This window comes from Gadus chalcogrammus, chromosome 16 (assembly GCF_026213295.1).
Source record: "Gadus chalcogrammus isolate NIFS_2021 chromosome 16, NIFS_Gcha_1.0, whole genome shotgun sequence".
Lineage (NCBI taxonomy): Eukaryota > Metazoa > Chordata > Actinopteri > Gadiformes > Gadidae > Gadus > Gadus chalcogrammus.
In genome coordinates this window covers 21275782-21297777 of record NC_079427.1, presented here as the reverse complement: position 1 = coordinate 21297777, position 21996 = coordinate 21275782, and the positions used below count along the sequence as shown (strand labels likewise).

At 45.8% G+C, this 21996-nt stretch overlaps 4 protein-coding genes across 5 annotated transcripts in view; 2 read left to right on the top strand and 2 right to left on the bottom strand.

Moving 5' to 3' along the window:
- The window catches only part of snx19b (sorting nexin 19b), a 20163-nt gene extending 11431 nt beyond the window's left edge, over positions 1–8732 (bottom strand). Inside the window, exons 1-11 of the mRNA XM_056610724.1 lie at positions 8554–8732; positions 7768–8033; positions 7207–7401; positions 5769–7052; positions 4545–4761; positions 4016–4116; positions 3694–3813; positions 1938–2065; positions 1630–1723; positions 1258–1411; positions 143–272 (exon numbers count right to left, since the gene is read on the bottom strand). Coding sequence (XP_056466699.1) covers positions 143–272; positions 1258–1411; positions 1630–1723; positions 1938–2065; positions 3694–3813; positions 4016–4116; positions 4545–4761; positions 5769–7052; positions 7207–7401; positions 7768–7971 — 2627 coding nt within the window. The 5' untranslated portion in view covers positions 7972–8033; positions 8554–8732. The remainder of the gene's footprint in view (positions 1–142; positions 273–1257; positions 1412–1629; positions 1724–1937; positions 2066–3693; positions 3814–4015; positions 4117–4544; positions 4762–5768; positions 7053–7206; positions 7402–7767; positions 8034–8553) is intronic.
- On the top strand, positions 8331–14255 carry il4i1 (interleukin 4 induced 1). 2 transcript variants are annotated; one of them, XM_056610726.1, is made up of 9 exons: positions 8331–8425; positions 10248–10423; positions 10730–10820; positions 11081–11295; positions 11424–11536; positions 11797–11998; positions 12181–12249; positions 12351–12487; positions 12885–14255. In XM_056610726.1, the coding sequence occupies exons 2-9, from the start codon at positions 10379–10381 to the stop codon at positions 13642–13644; spliced, it is 1632 nt and encodes a 543-aa protein (XP_056466701.1). In that variant the 5' UTR covers positions 8331–8425; positions 10248–10378; the 3' UTR covers positions 13645–14255. The 2 variants fall into 2 exon arrangements, with proteins under 2 accessions (XP_056466701.1, XP_056466700.1); XM_056610725.1 differs by lacking the exon at positions 8331–8425 and adding an exon at positions 8662–8782.
- Positions 13979–15178, bottom strand: timm8b (translocase of inner mitochondrial membrane 8 homolog B (yeast)). The gene is made up of 2 exons (XM_056610728.1): positions 14775–15178; positions 13979–14460 (listed from the first exon to the last, which is right to left on the bottom strand). Exons 1-2 carry the CDS (start codon positions 14871–14873, stop codon positions 14293–14295), a joined length of 267 nt encoding a protein of 88 aa, XP_056466703.1. The 5' UTR covers positions 14874–15178; the 3' UTR covers positions 13979–14292.
- Positions 15172–21996, top strand: sdhdb (succinate dehydrogenase complex, subunit D, integral membrane protein b). The gene is made up of 4 exons (XM_056610727.1): positions 15172–15288; positions 15721–15831; positions 18792–18942; positions 20958–21996. Exons 1-4 carry the CDS (start codon positions 15240–15242, stop codon positions 21121–21123), a joined length of 477 nt encoding a protein of 158 aa, XP_056466702.1. The 5' UTR covers positions 15172–15239; the 3' UTR covers positions 21124–21996.

The following is a 21996-nucleotide window of genomic DNA, read 5'->3' as shown; positions in this document are numbered from 1 at the left end:
GCCTTGGTTTCAGCAGAGGTGCATAAAGGGTTTCAGTAAATCATAGGTGCGTTGATTTAGTCTTGGGGGGATGTCAGTACCACATCAGCGCTGGCTGGTTTCCAGCACTGGTTCCTCCCCCAGGTGCCCGCGGAGGCCTCACCTGTCGATGAGCGTCCCGAACAGCATGCGCACCGTCCGCTGGACGTTCTCCGTGCACAGCCAGCCCCACTGGCCCGCCATCAGCAGGCACACGATGCTGAGGGCCGGCTCCGCCAGCGCCATCTCACACCCTGCAACACACGCACACAATAAACGCACACACAACACACGCACAAGCACACACAGACACCCTTTCCTTAATTATTTTGTTGGTCCTCACTGGGTGTCATTTTTGTCAAAGGATATAATGACTTGGGGAATGAATATATTTATGACAATACTATATATAATAATATTAATATTAAAAGGGTTATTTTGGAACAATATATATTTTGGAAAAATACATATTGCAAAGCTAGAGACAACCTAAATCTTGATGACTATGACTACGTTTACCTGTAGCAGTACTGCCATCTAGTGGTTCCACTCACTGTGTACATGGGTGAGTGCTCTAGCTGCTAGCATATATCTCAGATTAAGAGAGAGTCAAAAGAAAAACCCTGTTCTCTTTAATGAAACAAGGAAACAACCTTTTTTCTATGGTATTCCAGTGGGGAGGGGGAAGGAGTGCAGCTCAAAAAAGAGAAGCACAAAAGCTCTAAGGCAAAATGAAACCAAAACAAATGATTGTAAATATAAAATAAGTCCATATTTGTTATTCATCCATCCTCCATCAGATGTCACAGCATGAAACCGCCAAAATGGAGATTCGTTATACATTATATATCAACTAACTAGTTATAAATCATTTACTAATGATTTGTTTATGATCCTGTCATGATTTACTGTTGATAATGAATAGTTCATCATTAACTAAAGGTTTATGAATGACCTATGACCAAAAGCTATGATAAAGTGTATTAAAGTAATAAATATGCACAGTAGAAGTCCTCATGGTAAGATACCCGTGAGACCAGATCATTAGCAAGAGATATTGTGGACCCCTCATCAGCAAACGCTAAATAGTATATAATAGATATATTAACACATACAGTGAGCATTTGAATGGCAGTAAAGTTGTAGTAAAGTTGAAATATATACCGCCTGAGCAAAAGGATGGGACAGAATCTGCAATGCAGATCAGTGATATCTAATAATATAATATTGTGAGGTTACCAGGCTGGGCCCGGGGTGTGGCCTTGGGGCTGCTGTCCACGTGGACGCATGGCTCCCCTCCTCTGACCTGTCCACCGACGCCCCACTCAGGCTCCGGGCCCTCCTGTCCCGTCAGCAAGGCCTGCAGGCGGGCCAGCGACATGCCGCTGAACATCTGCCAGCACGGGGTGGGGGGGAAGGAGGAGGAGAGGAAGAACCTCAGCACAGGTCTGAACTTTTCACAACTGAGGATGGCAAAATGACAAGAATCAACCTTTCGTTTTCTTCTTAAGCCCTTTCGGTGGTGACCAACTAATGAGGTCCCGAGTTCATTAATTCAGACTCAAAGAAGGAACCCCACTGCTACGACCCCAGCCTACTGTAAATACGTACCGTGTTGCTCTGCTCGAAGCAGAACGTCACCCGAGGCCTCAGATCAGAGCCGTTCACATAGGGGTTGTTTTTGCTGGAGAATCTTAGGCGAGACCTGAGTACATATGAATTATATGATTAGGCTAAAACAAAACACAACTGTCTTCAGCTTTTTAGTACCATGTGGCAATCTTTACTCTGTACCTCAAGCAGTAACATAATAATGTTTCTATGTTATTTCTGTGACTTGTTTTATGATAGTCGTCATGTTATTATATTCTGGAGAAGCTGTATAAGACATGTTATGAAAGGATCTTCTTTTCTTCTACCTGTTCTTCTTGTCAGGGTTCATCTTTCCGCTATCCATCTCTCCCTCGTTGTCCTCTGTAGGGCTCTGGGGTTCTGAGCGGGGGGGGAACGCCGTCTTCAATGTATCCACGATGGCATTCACCACAATCTGCACACATACCCACACTTTAGACAACACAACCAGCCAGCATTCAGGCCAGTAAAGGCCAGTACAGGCCAGGGGTCTCATTTATAAAACTGTGCATGGGATCGTTACTAAAAGTGTACGTACGCCCAAAAGCCAAGTTTTTTGCGTGCGCCAAGAAATATTCTGAATTATAAAACCCTGCGTACGCATACCTCTAAGCAATCTTTGCTTTATAAATCACAGAGTGCCTACAAGTGTGCGCAGCTGAATCAGCTTCACTTTCCGCCCTGTACACGCCCCTTTTTAAGGGGGCAAACGACCTCATGAATGCGATCTGCATATAAAAACAGACTCAGATGGAAGTATTATGTTTTGTCGGAAAGAATGGCAGAAGGACTGTGAAAAGCAAAAAAGCACAATTTCACGGAGGTTGAAGTGGAGACACTTGTGGGTGAGGTGGAGGCCCGAAAAGTAGTTTTGTCCGGCCCGGGATTGGGATCACTGACAACAAAAAGCAGAGTGAGTAGCAACATGTTGCTGCAGCAGTGAACTCTGTCAGTGGCAGGCAGCGCACAGTCCCAGAATTAAAAATGAAGTGGTCTGACATAAAGGTACATATTTTTATGTACAAATAAATCGTTATGGTCCCTGAAGACCCTCTCCCTCCCATCCTGCCATTTGCATGGTCCTCCAGCAGTGCCAGCAGTGCCATGGTGCAGCATTACGCACGGGGCTCACCGCTGTATTTATAGGGTTACGGTAATAAGACTGACCGAGAACACCTTGGATAATCAGTTTGTAATCACCCACGTAAAATGTTCTTGAATATAACCCCTTTTTGATGCCCGATTTGTCATGAAAAGCATCAAGGGGAACGGACAATAATATAACGATTGTGATGAGGAGTATGTAGGCTTGGATTTCGACACTTGGGATTTAATTGACATTTGATTATGTCTTTACAGTGTCACATAAAAATATTATGTTATTGAAACAAGTTTTGATTGATGCTTTATTCCATGCAGTCGCACCGTCAGTGGATAGTATGGAGTGACGGGACTAAATATAGAGAATTTAGATTCTAAGGAGATGTTTCTGGAGTTATAACTGAGAAATAACGCAGTTGACTTAAATGATTCTGATTACATAGATTTAACGCATGATACGGGTTGAGATTAAATTTATGAAGGGCGATGATCAAACATAATCGTTCTTCTCACTCTACAATTCTTCTATCTGACTTCAGTTCACCACCACACCATCTGTGTTGCCAATTCTCCTTTTCCTCCAAACCATGCCTACGCATGGGTCAGAGTTTGCTTAGGGCTGCCCACATTCTCCCGTCAATTTGGTTTTTTATAGATCACAACCTTGGCGTGGAAAGTCACGTACGCCAATTTCAGCCCCGTTTTGTGCGTACGCAACGGTTATAAATGAGACCCCAGGTCAGTAATGGGAAGGGAGTGGTGGGGGGATTCAGTTGGTTGCTATCTGCAACCTTATCAATAGTTGCTACTAAATTCTACACACTGAACCTTAAAAGAATTGCTTCAGTGGGATGCATCCACTGTGTTTTAACTTAAAATCACACTTCCGTGAGACATATCAACCCATAAACTTTTACTTAATCTCTGCATGACAAATTATACCTTGTCTATGCGAGACACGATGAAAGGTTTCTTGACGAAGGCAATCCGTGCATCTGTGTTGAGGGCTAGAAACTCCTGCATCTCCTCACTGTTTGCAGCTTCATGGATGGAACAGAGATGCTGAAAGAAGTGGGAAATCAAAGAAAATGCTGGTGAGTTTGGTGTCAAAAGGAGCAATTACCAGAATATGTGAATTATCTCTCTATCAAAATGCCATGTTTATTTATTTATGTTTATAAAAACGTTTTTCTATTGCATTGAATCATTGATTCCTTGACTTAAACACTCAAAACCAACATTATACAAAGATAGCAACAACAACCTTTAGAAAAGTCTCCAGCAATCCTTTTCTGGCTTCAATCTTGTCGCTGTCCATGTTTCCAAATGGCATGTCAGGAAATATCTTCTTTGGTCCTTTTACACCTTAACCAGAAGCAGAGCTTATCTTCCATGATGTGGAAACACCATGTAAAGAAAACATTACACAGCCATGATTTCATAGACTCCAATAAAAAAAAAAAGACAACTGAAAATGACTCGACTAATTAATCAAATAAAGCATTGAAAGGTACTTTTTAAGGGTGGTGAAAACTAACACAAAATGTGTTTTAAAAGTATAATCTAATTGCGCTGCATATATTCCACAGAAGGTCCTGCTGTCAAGAGAAAACCGGTGGGTAGGTGTGTGTGGCGTGAGGCTTCTCAGTGAAGCAGCTCTCTTGGGGTAACTTTGACTAAACGTGTACCATACATTTCTTCAACAAGAAAAGGCTGCTCCCTGCCAAAGCGTTTGTTGTCTTATTCCCCGTCATGCAGCACAAGGGGACCATAGCAGGGCCGTGTGAGCCTACCTTTGATGAGCTTCCGCAGTTCCTGTTTCTCTTCCAGGCGTGTCTGGAGGTTGAGGAACTCGCTGTAGCGTCTGTTGACCGTGTGGTAGGCCACTGGCTGCCCGGCCCCGGGGCAGTCCACGGGCCCGGGGCCGTCCCCAGGCCCCTGGGCCGAATCCCCCTCCTCACAGCCTGGCTGGAGGCAGGCCGCCGCCTCACAGTACACCACCGTCTCGTACTGCCACACACACACTTGCCTGAATCAGCACCATTACGGCCGTGAGCCGCTCACACATGCAGACACACGTGTTTAAACGGTGCTCACAATAACAGAATGTTCAATTAGCGATGGAACATGCTTGTCTCTAGTCTGTTGTCCATTGCATAGTGCTACCTTGTCAAACATCATAATAAAACTGCATATTGCTGCATTCAGTGTGACTAATCTAAATATTACTGTTAATAATAGTACTGCTCTTACATTTTGATAGATAAATATAATATGTTTATACATTTGTATTATGTCGGTGTTATGCTATGTTATGCTATCAATGCACTGGCTCAATCAAACCAGTGCAATGGAAACATTCCCATTGCATAAAAAAATATCCATTAACTATCAACCTCCATTATCTAGTAATATGACATTTCCTGCATGGCTCTGCCTACTTTGATGGTGTACAGGGTGGAGGTTTGTCTACTATGATGGTGTAGAGGGTGGATGTGGGTCTACTATGATGGTGTACAGGCTGGAGGTGTGTCTACCTTGATGGTGTAGAGGGTGGATGTGTGTCTACCTTGATGGTGTACAGGGTGGAGGTGTGTCTACCTTGATGGTGTACAGGGTGGAGGTGTGTCTACCTTGATGGTGTACAGGGTGGATGTGTGTCTACCTTGATGGTGTAGAGGGTGGATGTGTGTCTACCTTGATGGTGTAGAGGGTGGAGGTGTGTCTACCTTGATGGTGTACAGGGTGGAGGTGTGTCTACCTTGATGGTGTACAGGGTGGAGGTGTGTCTACCTTGATGGGGTACAGGGTGGATGTGTGTCTACCTTGATGGTGTAGAGGGTGGAGGTGTGTCTACCTTGATGGTGTACAGGGTGGAGGTGTGTCTACCTTGATGGGGTACAGGGTGGAGGTGTGTCTACCTTGATGGTGTAGAGGGTGGAGGTGTGTCTACCTTGATGGTGTACAGGGTGGATGTGTGTCTACCTTGATGGTGTAGAGGGTGGAGGTGTGTCTACCTTGATGGTGTACAGGGTGTAGGGGTGTGAGCCGGTGCCGCGGTGCTCCTTGGCGGTGATGGTGCCAGTGATGCGGAGGTTCTGGATGAGCACCGGCCCCTCGGGGCTGCTCAGCGGCTCGAAGCTGAAGGAAGGCCGTGACGAGGGCACCAGCGAGGCGATGGCGGGGGCCAGCTCATTAGGGGTCCCCGGGGTCCCCGGCGCCCCCTCCAGCCCCAGGAACAGCTCCCTGGCAGGGTTAGTGGATACAGGGCTCCCCACCGGGTCCGGCAAATGGAGGCTGCGGGTGGGGCCGGGAGAACCCTGCGCCGGGCGCAAGCAGGAGGGCCCACAGCCGTCGACCTGGTCTAGCGGCTGGGAGTGTAACAAGGCCTTAGGGCCCATCTCATCGACGTGGCCGGGGTCAACATCCAGGTCGAGATCTAAGCAATCGGTTGGTGTGGCGCATTCCCGGGGCAGATCAGACTGGCTGCCCTCTTGCCCATCCGTGATCAGAGAGTCTAAAGAGTCCCGCTTATAGTCGGCCAAGGGCGACTCCAGGTCAGAGTCGTTCTCCTGGTAGAAAGGGTTGGACTTACACGGCCTGACGTAGTTCCTCAGGAACCGACGACAGTGTTCCACCTCCTCTATGATGTTCTGAGGGCTGTACAGCTCAGAGTCCACTGTGTCGCAACTGACCGAATGAAGCTTGTCTGTGGTTGTGTCCGTGTCGCTGGCTGAATGGGTGTCCACCTCTGAAGCCACTGCGTACGAGGGGGACGCTGACATTGTCTGTTCGGTGGGTCGGGGGGCTGTGGTCTCTTCCTCCTTCGGTGGCACTTCTGAGCGAGCAGACGGCGGAGCAGATGGAGGCACTGGCGGGACAGGCGTGGAATGACGCTGAGGGGGCTGCGCTGATGAGGACTCTACGGGCTCTGCAGCGAGGACTGATGGGGAGGTGAAGAGTTGAACCAGGAGGACGTTGAGCCAGTCCGGCTCAGAGACTTTGGTGAAGAACGGGAGAAGAACGTTGCAAGTAATGAGTTCGCCCACCACAAAGCGGCCAGTGGTGCTTTCCAGGTTGGGTGGTGGAACCAGAGAGTGCAGGAGCAGGTCCACCACCGCCCTGGTGTAGTTGTGCTCCACGGCAGCACTCTTCACCGCAGGGTGAGGGGGCTCCAGCTCTGTGTAGACCTTCCACAACCTGTCGCTGGCGTCGCTGGGCTGCTCTGCTACCAGCTGCGTCGCTCTGAGGAACTTCTGCAGGTGGCCACCATAGAGGTCCAGCAGCCTCTCGGACAGGGCCTGGAGCACAACAGATAATCATTCAGAATAGAAATGTGGTTTAAATCTTTTCAGCAAAGTGCCTTCATGTTTTAATGTATTTTATAAAAGTCTTAATTAAATCATCATAATCAAAAGACTCAGTAACGCTGATGTGACTATACAAACCAAGTACCTTCTGATCAACCAATCTAGCACGTGTCTTCAGTTCCATTGCCATGGAGATCATGGCTTCGTGCACATCTATTTCAAAAGCCCTCTCGGTGGATATGGTGGAGTACCAGGAGGAGACAAAATCCCTTATGATCTTCATGACTGTGTTCTGGATCTCCTGATCCAACTGTTCCTCATCCTCCACAGATGAGGAAATCTTAAACAAATCAAAGGAGAGTGCGTTTTAGAAAACACAAGACATGCAACCCTCCCACTATACATAAATACATGGAACAATTGTACATGAACATTGGCAATTGGATACAGTTTAAATAAGCACATTGACTATCACACCCTGTCATTATATAATCCAATATTCACATGATTTATTACTGCAAACTTATACGAAACATTTTATCTTAAAAGTATGACTTGTTGAATAAAAGCTCCCTGAAGTGGGGAGACCCATGATTACAGAGGATTTGGAGAGGGCTAAGAAGAAAGAGACTGGAAAGACCAGAGAAGGGGAGAGGGCTGAGAAGAGAGAAGTGGAGGAGAGACTGGAGAGACCAGACCCCTTTACCGGATGCAGGCTGATGAACCTCTCCAGGTGTACTAGGCTGTTGGACTCAAGGACCGCTTGCGATCCAAGCCAGCCCCCGAGTACCACAAGCAGGCTGGTGAACACACACAGCAGCCAGATGTTGACCAGGAGGTGGAAGAGAACAAGCCAGGCAAGCAGAACACCAACGCCTAATAAGCTTCTCCGTCCAAGTACTTCTGCCATGGCTGCGACCGTCTTATTTAACGCTGTGGTATTTGTGGCGCGACATTCGTTTCAGAGTAGACCTTGAATGAGATGATTAAGACAGAGACACACCGCAGTGCGTTAATGGAGGTCCACAGATTACTCCCTGCTAGAGCAATTAGAAGAGCAGATCGAGAGACGCAAAACAGTAAACGAACGTTCACACAAGTTATAATAGAAGATCAAGACGCAAACTTGATCCTCGAGACCCCATGAAATAATAAGCAGAACATATTCCCGCGGACTCTCCGCTACAACCAGCAGCATCATGTGACTGGTGCTACTGGTGCTACTGGTACCACTGGTGTCCTGTCAGCACCACCCTGGGTATCCAATAGCAGGACTAACTAGCCTGGTATTCGGGTATGGATATCAGCCTCCTCTAGTGAACTGCTGATACCCCTGTGCCTGAAGCTCAACCACTCAGATAACTGTAGGTGGACATCGGCCATCATGATTATATGATGGCTCCAAACCTTATGCATAATGTCAGTGTTCAAAACGTGCATTTCAATTGATTTCTGAATAAGCCTTAATCCAAAGTGTAAATGTCAATCTTACCAAAGTCAGCGACGATGTAATCAATCAATCAATCAATCAATCAATCAGTGAAAGACAGTTAATGAGAGTCAGAAACATGTCGGCTCGAGGTGTGTCGAGCTTCGCTGATCGTTTTGACAGCGCCATCGCTTTGTTTACTTCCGCTATCGTGACGTAAGATGAGCCACAATGGACGCAGCTGACGCGGTGTTCCCAGGCGCACCGCGCTACCGCGCCGCGGAAAAACAAGGTAGCTGATCCATTGAGGCTCATCCTACTGACACACACACGCACACGCACGCACACACACGCACACGCCACTCAGCCCGGGTGCCTCGCCTTTAATGGTAGCGCAGCTGGTGTTTGTATTTCCATTATGGTGCGTTCACACCAAAATGAAGGCGCGGTGCAATTCCATACAAAGTCAATGCAATGTTGTTGCATTGGTTGGAAGCGAATTTTTCGGATTTTCCCCGGCAAAGAACCTGGTTCACGCGGATTTCGTACTCGTGCGAACAGTTCGCTCTACACTTCGCTGACACTACACACTGGACTCCAGTGAATCCTAAAGTCCAGTCACAGGTCACATTGGACTCCAGTGTATCAAGGTCCAGTCACAGATCACACTGGACTCCAATGTATCCTAAGGTCCAGTCACAGGTTACACTGGACTCCAGTGTATCCCAAGGTCCGGTCACAGGTCACACTGGACTCCAATGTATCCTAAGGTCCAGTCACAGGTTACACTGGACTTCAGTGTATCCCAAGGTCCGGTCACAGGTCACACTGGACTCCTGTGCACCCTAAGCAGTCCAGTCACAGATCACACTGGACTCCATTGTGCCCTATGGTCCAGTCACAGGTTAAACTGGACTCCAAACCTGTGCTGGAGGAGATAAGAAAGGAAGCATAGTCCTAGTAGTCCTAGGACTACTAGGAGGACCACAATATTTTGCCCAATACAATGTTATATTGAAATAGTCTCTCTCTCTCTCTCTCTCTCTCTCTCTCTCTCTCTCTCTCTCTCTCTCTCTCTCTCTCTCTCTCTCTCTCTCTCTCTCTAACCCTCTCAATTTACTCATTCAGTCTATCATTGAGCAATCTTAAGTGACACTTCTGACCATAGCTAAGAATCCCCTTAAGATGATGGGGGTGCTGTTACCCATTAACTACAGTTTAGTTCCTTTGAAAGACTAATCTGGTCAATGATCGCAATGTTTTCCCACAGAAAAAAAGTTGAATGACACCAGTCCTCGCAGGATGCTGTGATAACGTCTTTCTTGGAAAGAACTGGCCATACAGAGATGTTACAAATCAGAGACTTCCACTCTGCTTTTTGTTGTTTCATGGTGTGGGTCTATCTGCTTTAGATTAGCCACTATCTAGAGACTGGAAGAGATAGATGAGTATCACATCTCCTGAATCAGACAAAGGCAACATGTTTAAACCTTTTATTAAGTAGACATTTTTAAAATAAAGCCAACAATATCATTTGAAATATCAAGGAACTAAGGATTTACAAACCTAATCTAGTCGTGTTAAGGATTAACAGCATTAAACATTGTTGTGTCAAGGCAAGTATTCTTTTAAGCCACTTAACTCACTATGTTTTGTTTGGCATCGCTTAAAAAAGGGAAGAAAAGGTCTGATATTAGAGGATAGCGGAAATGAGGTATGCCGGGGATACGACAAGCTCACTAATCTAATTTGTTCAGAGTGGTTGCATCTGGAGCTGGTGTGGGAACATATTTCCAGAGAGGACCTGGGGTGACTCATTAAACCTTCCTATACCCATGCACCATGTGTGCTGGCCAGTCCACCTGAACCTGCAAGGACCGGTGGAAGCATGCCCAGCTCTTTGACCACTTTCCAGACGTTCCCTCTGCCAGCGGTGAGTTGAACATCTTTAGGCACACAGGTTGTCACCAAACGCCATTAGTGTTTTTATTATGTTAGTATCACCTTTTCTGTGAATGATCGACTTGTATACAATACTCATCAGTGGTATATAATTACACGTAACATAATTGTGTGTAGTACTCATCAATGCCTAAATTTGCATTGTATATGAAAGGAAGGCAGGAAGTGTTGAATATGTATACATATTTTTAATCCACTAAATAGCTTTTATACTCCTTTGCTTTGCTTTTTCCTTTACTCTCTGGGGCAAGTTGAAACATAACCTTGTGTACCTTAGGTTTCCTTTCCTACAGATGGTCTCAGTGTCCATAGCAGAAAGAAGGCCTGGACCTCCATGCTCAAGATGATCCCCCATCTGTGCAAACTATGTAAGTATTTACAAAACAAATATCCATTAATCTGAATTGCTGCCTTTGTGGAAATATCCCCATAGAAAACAATGTTCACTGCACATATTGTGACTTGGTGACTATGGCTGCATAATTACAAAAATGTAAAAGTTTGTTTTGTAGCATTATGAATGTACTGGGAGAAAATATACTTCTTAAGATAATGAAAAAGTGGATGTTGGTCAGGGTACAAATATTTACACGTTAAACTGAATAACTAGTTTGAATTGTCTTGGCAGTTCCTCTGGTTGTAGTGGGAGCCATTGTTTTCGCCATCACTGGGAGCATTGGGGACCCTTTGGTTGAGTGCCTTCAAGACGCAGACTACAGTGAGCTTGTTGCTATTGTGGATAAGGGTCTCACTCCCACAAAGACTCCTCATCACGTAGCTATCATTGGTGCAGGCATGGCTGGACTGACCGCTGCAAAGTTTTTGCAAGACGCAGGACATAAAGTAATAAAATAATAAACATGAATATTATATATTTTTACTGTAGCACTGTGCAGTATTAATTTACACTTGTTATACCACATCAGGTTTAATCTTTAACGAGTTTCACTTTTTGGCCCTCTGGCAACAAGGTGACCATATTGGAAGCCAGTAACCGCATTGGTGGACGTGTGGAGACGTTTAGAAACCGAACAGAGGGGTGGTATGCAGAGGTTGGTGCTATGAGGATCCCCAGCTTTCACAGGTAAGTACGCTGCAGAGAACTGAGCCGAACCAATGTGTGCTAATCTCAGTTCACTCTGCACAGACTGGATCAACTAATTCCTACTAACTTATAAAGTTATTTATTGGTTTAACATGAATCCCAAGTGTTCTACCAGCAAGTGACATGAATCAAAAGCGTCTCTAATTAATCTTGAGGTGTAACCCCATTCTTTGGCTTTGAAAAATAAAATAACTCGGCATGGGTATCAGGTTGTTACAGTCTTGTGATGTGCTCCACAGAATTCTGCTTTCCTTGGTGGCCAAACTGCCAATCTCCTTGAACCACTTCATTCAAGAAGACATCAATACCTATTACCTAGTCAACGGCATCCTGCAGAAAACCTACGTGGTGGAGCAGCTCCCGGATATTCTCAACTACAACCTATCGGGAGAGGAGAGGGGGAAGTCTGCCTCCCAGCTCTTCAGTCAGGCACTGAGGAAGGTACGTCCTCCACAGCAACATCAGGACATCACTTATGCTGTAACTAACCGTCCCAGATCAGTCGAGGACACCGCAGTGTAACGGGTCTATTAAGCCATGACTAATTAGTGTCAATATTTGATCAATTATAACCAATTTATTATTTATTTTTTAAAGAGGATTAAAACCATTATTGTTGTCAGGTGAGGGATGATCTTAAGAAGATGGGCTGTAGTGCCATGCTTGACAAGTACGACTCCTACTCTGTTAAGGTAAGGAACAAATGATGTACTAATTTACTGAGTGTTCAGGTCACAATCGTGTGACCTGCACTCAGGGACGCACAAAATGCGTGACTTGACTCCTCTTCCAGGAGTACCTGGTGAAGGAGGGGAACCTGAGCCGCAGCGCCCTGAGGATGATCGGGGACATCCTGAATGAAAACAGCCTCTTCTACGCATCCCTGACGGAGATGCTGTTTGTTCAGGCCGACATCAACGACGACGTTGAGTAAGGGAGAAGACAAGAACACAGGGAATGCTGCTACATGATCAAACAATTCGTCGGTATTCAAGCATTGTATAAAATTGCCCAGATTACGGCAAATGCAGCTCACAGTTTACAGTAGTTGCTTTATCGGATGAGAGAGGATAATCTAATGTATCGTTCTCTTTTTCAGTTTATATTCTGAAAAAGACAAAGGAACCAAATTAGTCTTACTGGATAAATGAGTAAAAGTGGTAATACCTTGAACCATTCACTATACTCTGTGTAGATGAAGGCATGGTGGGCTGCTCATGAAGCTCCTTTGGGATCAGAGTTAGGCTATTAGCATAGTCCGGTTTTGTCATTGCAGTTGCTAATACAAATCTAAATCTAAATTGTTGTGAAATGGTCTGTTCTTCAGGTACTATGAGGTGGCCAATGGTTTTGACAACCTCCCCAATACCTTCTACCAGCTGTTGAACGCCACCCTTCACCTCAACGCCAAGGTCAAGCTCATCGACCAATCGGCCGGGGGCAGCGTGACGGTGTCGTACCAGGACGGCTCCGCCCTGGCCAGCCTGACCACGGACTACGTGTTGGTGACCGCCACGGCCAAGGCTGCGCTCTTCATCGACTTCCTGCCCCCGCTCTCCTCCCACAAGATGGAGGCGCTGCGCTCGGTGCACTACACCAGCTCCACCAAGGTGGTGCTCAGCTTCAGCCGTCGCTTCTGGGAGTCGGAGGGCATCCGGGGCGGGAAGAGCGTGACCGACCGGCCCTCCCGCTTCATCTACTACCCCAGCCACGGCTTCCCCGGCACGGCCGCCGGCGCCCTGCTGGCGTCCTACACCTGCTCCGACGACTCCACCTTGTTCCAGGGCGTGGCGGAGGCGGAGGTGATGGCGCTGGTTCTGGACGACCTGGTGAGGATCCACGGGGAGGACATCCGGCCGCTGTGGACCGGGGGCCTGGTGAAGAAGTGGGGCCTGGACCCCTACAGCCTGGGGGCCTTCGCCCTGTACACGCCTTACCAGCAGGTGGACTACGCCGCTGAGCTCTTCCAGAGCGAGGGGCGCGTGCACTTCGCAGGCGAGCACACGGCCGTCCCCCACGGCTGGATCGAGACCGCCATGAAGTCTGCCCTCAGGGCCGCGCACAACATCAACCAACAAACTCTTTAGCCACCGGGCTAACGGCTACAACATTTAGGATTCAGAACCTGAACTCTTTTCAGCAAAGTGCCTTCATGTTTTAATGTATTTTATAAAAGTCTTAATTAGATCATCATAATCAAAAGACTCAGTAACGCTGATGTGACGCCTGTCCCCATTAAATATTAATTGTTCATTTAATTGAGTTACTCAGAAGTTAATAATTCTGTTTCACGTGGAGCATTTCAATGTATTTATGGTAAAGAGGAGAACCTAAATGTCTACTCAGCCCCTGTGAGGGGAGATAGAGGTATGGGCGGTACAACAGTGGAGCAGTTTGGTAATGTGGTGTATATTGTAACATGGCTGACAGGAGAAAAAACCCTGGGTGGTAATCAGTGTTAATGTTTAATAAAGGCCTTAATACATAGGGAATACAAGGGGACACTTTGACAGTTGTAGATTTTAAGGTAAAATGTCAGCAGAATGTACAACATAAAGAAACATTAAACAATGCACAGTGTGGGGGACTCTTCTTTCCATCGGGAGATATGATCCACATCATCTTCTCCGAGGTTCCAGGCATATTGAGTGCATGTCCAGCTTTCCATCCCATTACAGGCTCCTAGACACCCTTTTCTCTTGAATTAACAGAAAGAGGTTGCGTCCTTGGCATGCTCAATGAGCCCCCTTCTGAACCATCTGTGTGAAGCGGTTGGTGATGGTCAGAGTGGTGTCGATGAAGCGCTCAACACAGCTCACCAGGCAAGTCTCCGTCCGGCTGTCCAGCTTCGAGCCGGGGCTGTCTATACACTTGTCCCAGCAGACGTCTGTGAAGTTGTGCACCTGCAACCAATGCGAACAGCACCATTAATAAGAATGAAGAGCACAAATAATAACAATGAAGAGCACCATTAATAAGAATGAACAGCCCCGTTATTTAGAATGGACAGCAAATCACGACGTCTTCCTTCAAAAAAGGGTCAAGACACATTGCAATCGCTTTATATTGCGGCACCCTTAAAGCTGCAATCTGTTTGGCTCCGTTCGACCCCTAAAGTTTTTTTAAATTGTGTTTTGTTTGAGCGCATTGTCTTGCCTGTTTAAAGACGGAGGCGGGCTTACTACATGCGGCTAGCCCTAGGTGGAGGCGGGTTTACCTGAGCCTGAAACTGGGCTTTCTGCTGCTCGATGGCGATCATACGCTGCAGCTCCGCCGCCTCTGCCTTCTCCGATGAGTTATGATCGTAGCTGTCCATCGTGTGGAGGTGTCCGGTCGGTATGTGAAGTAATTCAGGTTCCCAGTATCAAGACACACTCCAACGGTGAGGCTGTTAGTGGACGACCTTGTGGACCGGAAGTACTCGCTGACGCAGTGAACTACGCGGATCTACAAACATATCTCAACTGTCAACATTGAGCGAACTGTAAATTATCCTTTGTTAATTCCTATATTATTAACATATTTACGTTTCCAAGCTGAACTGTGATTGATCAGATTCGATCACCCTAATTATGTGCGTTTACGCTATTATAAAGGCAAGCAGTGTAACGCTACATCCTGAATCCCGGGACGATGAACACTACTTCCGGTTCAGTGCGCTGACCTTGATTGACTGATCGTCATGGCGGCTGTTTTCAGGTTGAGTTCTGTCTGCCACAGAGGAGTAAAACGTAAGTGTTGTTTAGTTTGATGTGTTTATTGGCTTCATGGGTACCAGCTGACGACCGATGGCTTATGTACTTGTTTAAAAGAGGAAGTTATTTAAAACACCGTACCTCGTTACGAGTCAATCTCTCATTTGGTGTGCATGTTATGAAGGTGCTAGGACCAGCAGGCTGTTTCAGGGATGTTTCTCTCTTATATGAACAACCTCACTATAGGGACTAGCGTTAGTTCGTATTGAGATGAGCTGGCTAGATGAATCCTAAAGGGAGACATAACATAATGCTTATTTCTGTATAAGGAATAAAGCTCATTGTAGTATAATGAGCTAATAACATAATGCTCATGTTGCTCAGTGATTGAGGTGTGTGATGGTGGCGTCCTCTGAGCTTTGAGGAAAGGCATTACCCTGTTGAGCGCCTCCTATGCTCTGTCCTCAGCCCTCTTCTACCGCAGCACCCTGCTGGGCAGGCCCCTGGCCCTCCCACTCAAGGACCAAGAGAGCCCTTACCTTCTGTCGGCAAGGATTCATGCATCGCAGAACCTTGATGGTGAGTACAGTCCTATCAGAATCCAAGTTTGAAAAACCTGTGGATCTCTACGGTCTATGCAGCTTTGCTGCGATGAACTGCAAACAAGACTAATTAGGTAGGTCGGTACTAAATTGGGCAACATCTGTTCCCTTTTATTGAAATCTCATTCTTCTTGGGGTCGCATTCCTAAATGAACACCTACCAGTAGGGAAACATCTTCTGGGTTAATTAAGTGATGCAAAGTTCTTGCTTTTCCGTGAATATAAAGCTTTTAGACTTCAGTTTGGTTAACTTATTTGAGCTGTTTATGTTGTTTTTTAACAAACAATACACTCTTTAGGATTGCATAGAAACGTTGCAGGGAAGGATTAGTATTTACCTCCCTCCTCTCACGGACAAAAATTCAAGGTAACATTATCGCTGAAGATTATTGATGGCTAGGTTTTGAACTTTGGCTGGCCCAGTAGGCTGGGCTTGAAAGGTAGCACGCCGCTGAGTAGTTTACATTTCAGAGTACACGCATCTGTCAGACTGCATTTTAAAGGTGACATATTATACCACTAGGTGTTCTGACATCACAAGTGGGCGTGTCCACCTAGGTATGTGCTGGATAGATCAGTCCACCAGCCTACACAGCGGACTTCAGCAAATATTGCTCATCTATCCGTCATACATCTAGGTAGACACGCACACTCACACGGCCAATCACACTCATACCTGGGGTCTCATTTATAAAATTGTGCGTGGGATCGTTACTAAAAGTGTACGTACGCCCAAAGCCAAGTTTTTCCTGCGGCAAAAAATATTCAGACTTATAAAAACCTGCGTACGCACACCTCTAAGCAATCTTTGCTTTATAAATCACAGAGTGCCTACATGTGTGCTCAGCTTCACGTTCCACCCTGTACACGCCCCTTTTTAACCAAAAATGGTCAATGCAAACAACCTCATGAACGCGATTTGCATCTAAAACAGACTCGGGTTGAAATATTATGTCTTGTCGGAAAGAATGGCAGAAGGACTGAGAAAAGCAAAAAAGTGAGGTTGAAGTGGAGACACTTGTGGGTGAGGTGGAGGGCCCAAAAGTAGTTTTGTTAGGCCATCACGGGATTGGGATCACTAACAACAAAAAGCAGAGTGAATAGCAACATGTTGCTGCAGCAGTGAACTCTGTCAGTGGCACGGAGCGCACAGTCCCAGAATTAAAAAAGAAGTGGTCTGACATAAAGGTTTTTATGTACCAATAAATCGTTATGGTCCCTGAAGACCCTCTCCCTCTGAATCCTGCCATTTGCATGGTCCTCCAGCAGTGCCAGCAGTGCCATGGTGCAGCATTACGCACGGGGCTCACTGCTGTATTTATAGGGTTACAGTAATAAGACTGACCGAGAACACCTTGGATAATCAGTTTGTAATCACCCACGTAAAATGTTCTTGAATATAACCCCTTCTTAATGCCTGATTTGTCATGAAAAGCATCAAGAGGAACGGACAATAATATAACGATTGTGATGAGGAGTATGTAGGCTTGGATTTCGACATTTGGGATTTAATTGACATTTGATTATGCGTTTACAGTGTCACATAAAAATATTATATTATTGACACATGTTAGACAGATGCTTTATTCCATGCAGTCGCGCCGTCAGTGGACAGTATGGATTGACGGGATTAAATATAGAGAATTTTCAAAGATGTTTCTGGAGTTATAACTGAGAAATAACGCAGGTGACTTAAATTATTCTGATTACATGTCGATTTAACGCATGATACGGGTTGAAATTCAATTTATGAAGGGCGATGATAAAACATAATCGTTCTTCTCTACATTTCTTCTGTCTGACTTCAGTTCACCACCACACCGTCTGTGTCGCCAATTCTCCTTTTCCTCCAAACCATGCGTACGCATGGGTCAGAGTTTGCTTAGGGCTGCGCACATTCTCCCGTCAAGTTAGATTTTATAGATCACAACCTTGGCGTGGAAAGTCACGTACGCCACTCTCAGCCCCGTTTTGTGCATACGCAACGGTTGCAAATGAGACCCCTGGTGTATACAGGAAATTAACATTGCCTGCACCAGAACCGGAAACTCAATCTTGCAGACTGTCTGTGAGGGTTCTTTCTCTTTCTAGCCCTGGGCCTCTATTAGGGCTGGGCGGTTAATCGAATTTCGATCTCGATTTCAGCTTGATACATATATGTTTATTATTTCAGATTTGAACATCTTCTTTTTGACCATTTTGTGTACATTTTTAAGGTGAAATTCTCAAAGTTCTCAGTTACAAAGTATATTTGGGATAGAAATGTTGAGTAAATACATCATGTTTTCAAACTCAAAAAAAATCGTTTGATTAATCGTGATTTCAATATTGACCAAAATAATCGTTATTATAATTTTTTTCCATAATCGAGCAGCCCTAGCTTCTACTCGCCATTTCAGTTGGTCAACATCTCAGCAGACAGCACTACCTGTGGAGAAGATGGCTACAGCACATTCTAATAGGCCTTTCATAAGCTACTAACCATTTGTAAGGGGACCTAGTTGAGCTTATGAGGGATGTACAACTAAGAGCGATGGATCTAAAACAAGCTGGTGAAATGACTCCATCAGTGGAGAAGACGCCTTTTCACGGTTTTTCTACGGTGAAAGTAGACCAATTCTTCTATACGCTAAAATGCATCATTCATATTTATTTCAAGTCAAATGCTCTATGTTGTCTTCATCAATGGGGGTTTGTCATGATCAGATCCCCATGCCGTTGGTGATCAGAGTGAGTGGAGCTTTTTCTAAGAGACCGGAAACCATCAAGCGGCTCAAAAAACGTTGACATAATGTTGACATAAAGACTATAGTCTTTGTGTCAACCCAAAGTCTTTGTCAAACAAAACCACTATCCGTGAATCCCTGTCTGCATCTTTGGTCTCTATTTATTCTAAATGGTAACCCACCCATCCGCTCCTCTCCCCCTGTTGTACAGCTGCTTCGGGCTCCACCGCAGCCTCTCTTCACTGGACCGGCGAGCGGGTGGTGAGCCTCTGGCTGCTGGCCCTGCTGCCCGCCGGCTACTTCCTCCCTGGAGCCGTGGTGGACTACTCCCTGGCTGCTGCCCTCACCCTGCACGGACACTGGTGTGTGTGTGTGTGTGTGTGTGTGTGTGTGTGTGTGTGTGGGTGTGGGTGTGGGTGTGTGGGTGGACTGGGTTGTGGGGTGAGGCTGTCAGGGTTTGGTACAGCAGAGAACCTGGGCAGCAGAGTTCTGCCTCAAACCTCTGACAGCCTAGAATAGGAGTCATTACATTAGTCCGGACTGGAGGTGGACCGGGTCTCAGAGTCGGTGAAGGAGTCTCTGAATGTTTATGATGTTATGACATGCTCATTTGGTGATCACTAATGGACGATGTGGGCTCAATTGTTAGGGTTGAAGATGTTGTTAAATATTAGAAATCCCAGAGTTGAACGAGTGTAACCTTTAAGTCACACGTACGTCTTTGTTGTCCCGTTATGTGTGTGTGTGGGGCTGTCCAGGGAGGTCCCAGGGTTATCCGCTGTCTTGTTTCACTGAGACTGGACCTTATTGCACGGCTTGATGTGGAGGTATTTGTGGCATCCAGGGTTGTGGAAATTGGAAGCAAGAAATTACACATTTTCTTGCTAATCTTCTAAATTCTCCAATGTGAGAGTGTGGCTTTAGCTTAGCGTCACAGCGCAACACTCAGTCATCAATCCCAGCAAAGTGCAAGAGGCATCACAGGCATCAGCCACCAAATCCAAGTCACATGTGGGGATAATTCCTCATTAGGTGGTGGTATTCCTGAGGACCCTTTAGGTATTACGGAGTTCCTGGCTAGTGCTGTCCTTCGAGAGTCTGTCTGACTTTAACGAGAGGCAATCAGTAAGATTGAGCCCCGCCCAGTTAGTCTCAGAACATATAATCAATAACGTTGTTCTGGCCACACTGTGACTCAACTAGCTCAGCTGGAGTGAGTGGGAGGGGTCTCTAGTGTGGGACCCTCCCATACTATATAGGATCAGTAGTATGAGGGGCCTCTAGTGTGGGACCCTCCCATACTATTGAGGATCAGTAGTATGAGGGGTCTCTAGTAGGGGTGGGAATCTTTTACTATCTCACGATTCGATTCCGATTTTTGGGGCTACGATTCGATTTAAAATCGATTTTCGATTCAAAACGATCCGGGCATTCGGTAAAAAACAATGAGTCCAAATCTTTGCCTTCAACGAGGACGGGCCGGTGAAATCTCTCTTTCCTCCATTTTGTAGTCTCCTCCTTTTTTTTGGTGCTTACCGCGCATGCGTTTGTTCCAGAACCGGCTGCGTGGTGACGTCAAGACGTCCCGCGTACAAAACGGAGGCAGACAGCCTGAGGATTTTTTTTATTTTTTTTAATCTATTTTGGGCCATTTTATATCAACTCTGAATCGTAGTAAATGAGAATCGCGATTCTTAGATGAATCGATTTTTTGGCACACCCCTAGTCTCTAGTGTGGGACCCTCCCATACTATATAGGATCAGTAGTATGAGGGGCCTCTAGTGTGGGACCCCCTCATACTACTGACCCTCAGTAGTATGGGGGGCCTCTAGTGTGGGACCCCCCCATACTACTGACTCTCGGTAGTATGGGGGGTCCCACACTAGAGACCCCTCATAATATCGAGGGTGCTGCAGAGCTGGCCAGCCATTACATTTATAATGCTTAGGATGGATCACATAGAATGGGATTTTATTGATAACTTTATTGAACCCACTATAGATCAGCTACAGTTATGGGAAAGTAATTTTAAGGCACAAGCTTCAAATGTTACGACTGTGCCTTTCAGCTCCCTTGAATGCGTTGTCATTGCTGGTTGAACTACTTTATCCAACACGATACTTGCTGTGACCTGGTGTGGGTGGAGGGAGACTCGACTTTTGAGTCGCCATGTTTGTTCGCCTGGGTCTGATTGCTGCATGCATTGGAGGTGTAATATTTTAAATTTTTATATTTGAAGGAATAACAATGGAACTGATTAGTCACCTGTTTTTGCCTTGATCAAATTTAATGGTTGGCGAGAAGTAGGTCAACTTAAAAACTCCTGGCTACATAGTTTCCTTATCTCGTTGTAAAGTGAGTTTTCTGTTGGTCCAGGGGCATTGGCCAGGTGCTGACAGACTACGTCCACGGGGACACCAAGATCAAGATGGCCAACGCGGGGCTCTTCCTCCTGTCCACTGTCACCTTCGCTGGCCTCTGCTACTTCAACTACAACGACGTGGGCATCTGCAAGGCCGTGGCCCTGCTCTGGAGCAAGTGATCCCAAAGCAGGACTGAGGACTGTTGGTGGGTGGCCCAGGACAGGGCCTGGTTCTGAGGAGCTCCCTGGATGTGGTGGGGCTGATTGGAAAACATTCAAGGAAGGGTTTCTATTTAAATAGTTTATAAATATATCATTTCTGACCATCACCCTACAGCGATTCAGCAGTGTGTGTGTAATTAATGGTCTCTGCATTCAGGTGATTTCTTGTCTTCGTTGCTTTGCTCCTGCATATGTAGGCACTGAATTGAAAGTTGTTAAGAAATGACGTTTCCTCCACAATGCATTAGACAACCTTATTGATGCGGCACTTTTGGGATTAAAGAGACAGCGTGGTAAAAGTGAGCATTAAGCATGAGATGAACCTCTCATCCGCACAAAGGTGACCTAAAGACTGGGTGACCATACGCCACTCAAGTGCTTCATAGTCTGCTCTGCTTGACATTGTTTCTCTGGCCTGACGTATGCTAATGCTGCTTTGACAGTAATTCTAGAAACTTTTCTGCCATGATGTGGACTTCACACTCCCTTATAATTAATGTCGCAAATAAAATAAATAATATTGTACTTTTCTTTGACTGTTGAAGATTCATAGCCCTTAATGTGTGTACAACATTTTTGGAACAAATGTAATTGCTCATAACTCTGTAAATGCTATGATGTTGGAACAGTTTAAGTCATGCAAGCTGAGCTTGTAAAATTTGGCTAATTAGGCTGCATGGAGGTAAACTGTCATGTTTACTTGGGTCTGTCCTTTCAGACCTACGCACCATTGAGACTTGACCTGTACCACCTTGTTCACGTCTCACCTGATTAAAGTTCCATCTAGAAGTTGTTCACCTTTATTGAAACATGGAATTTAATTGTTTATTT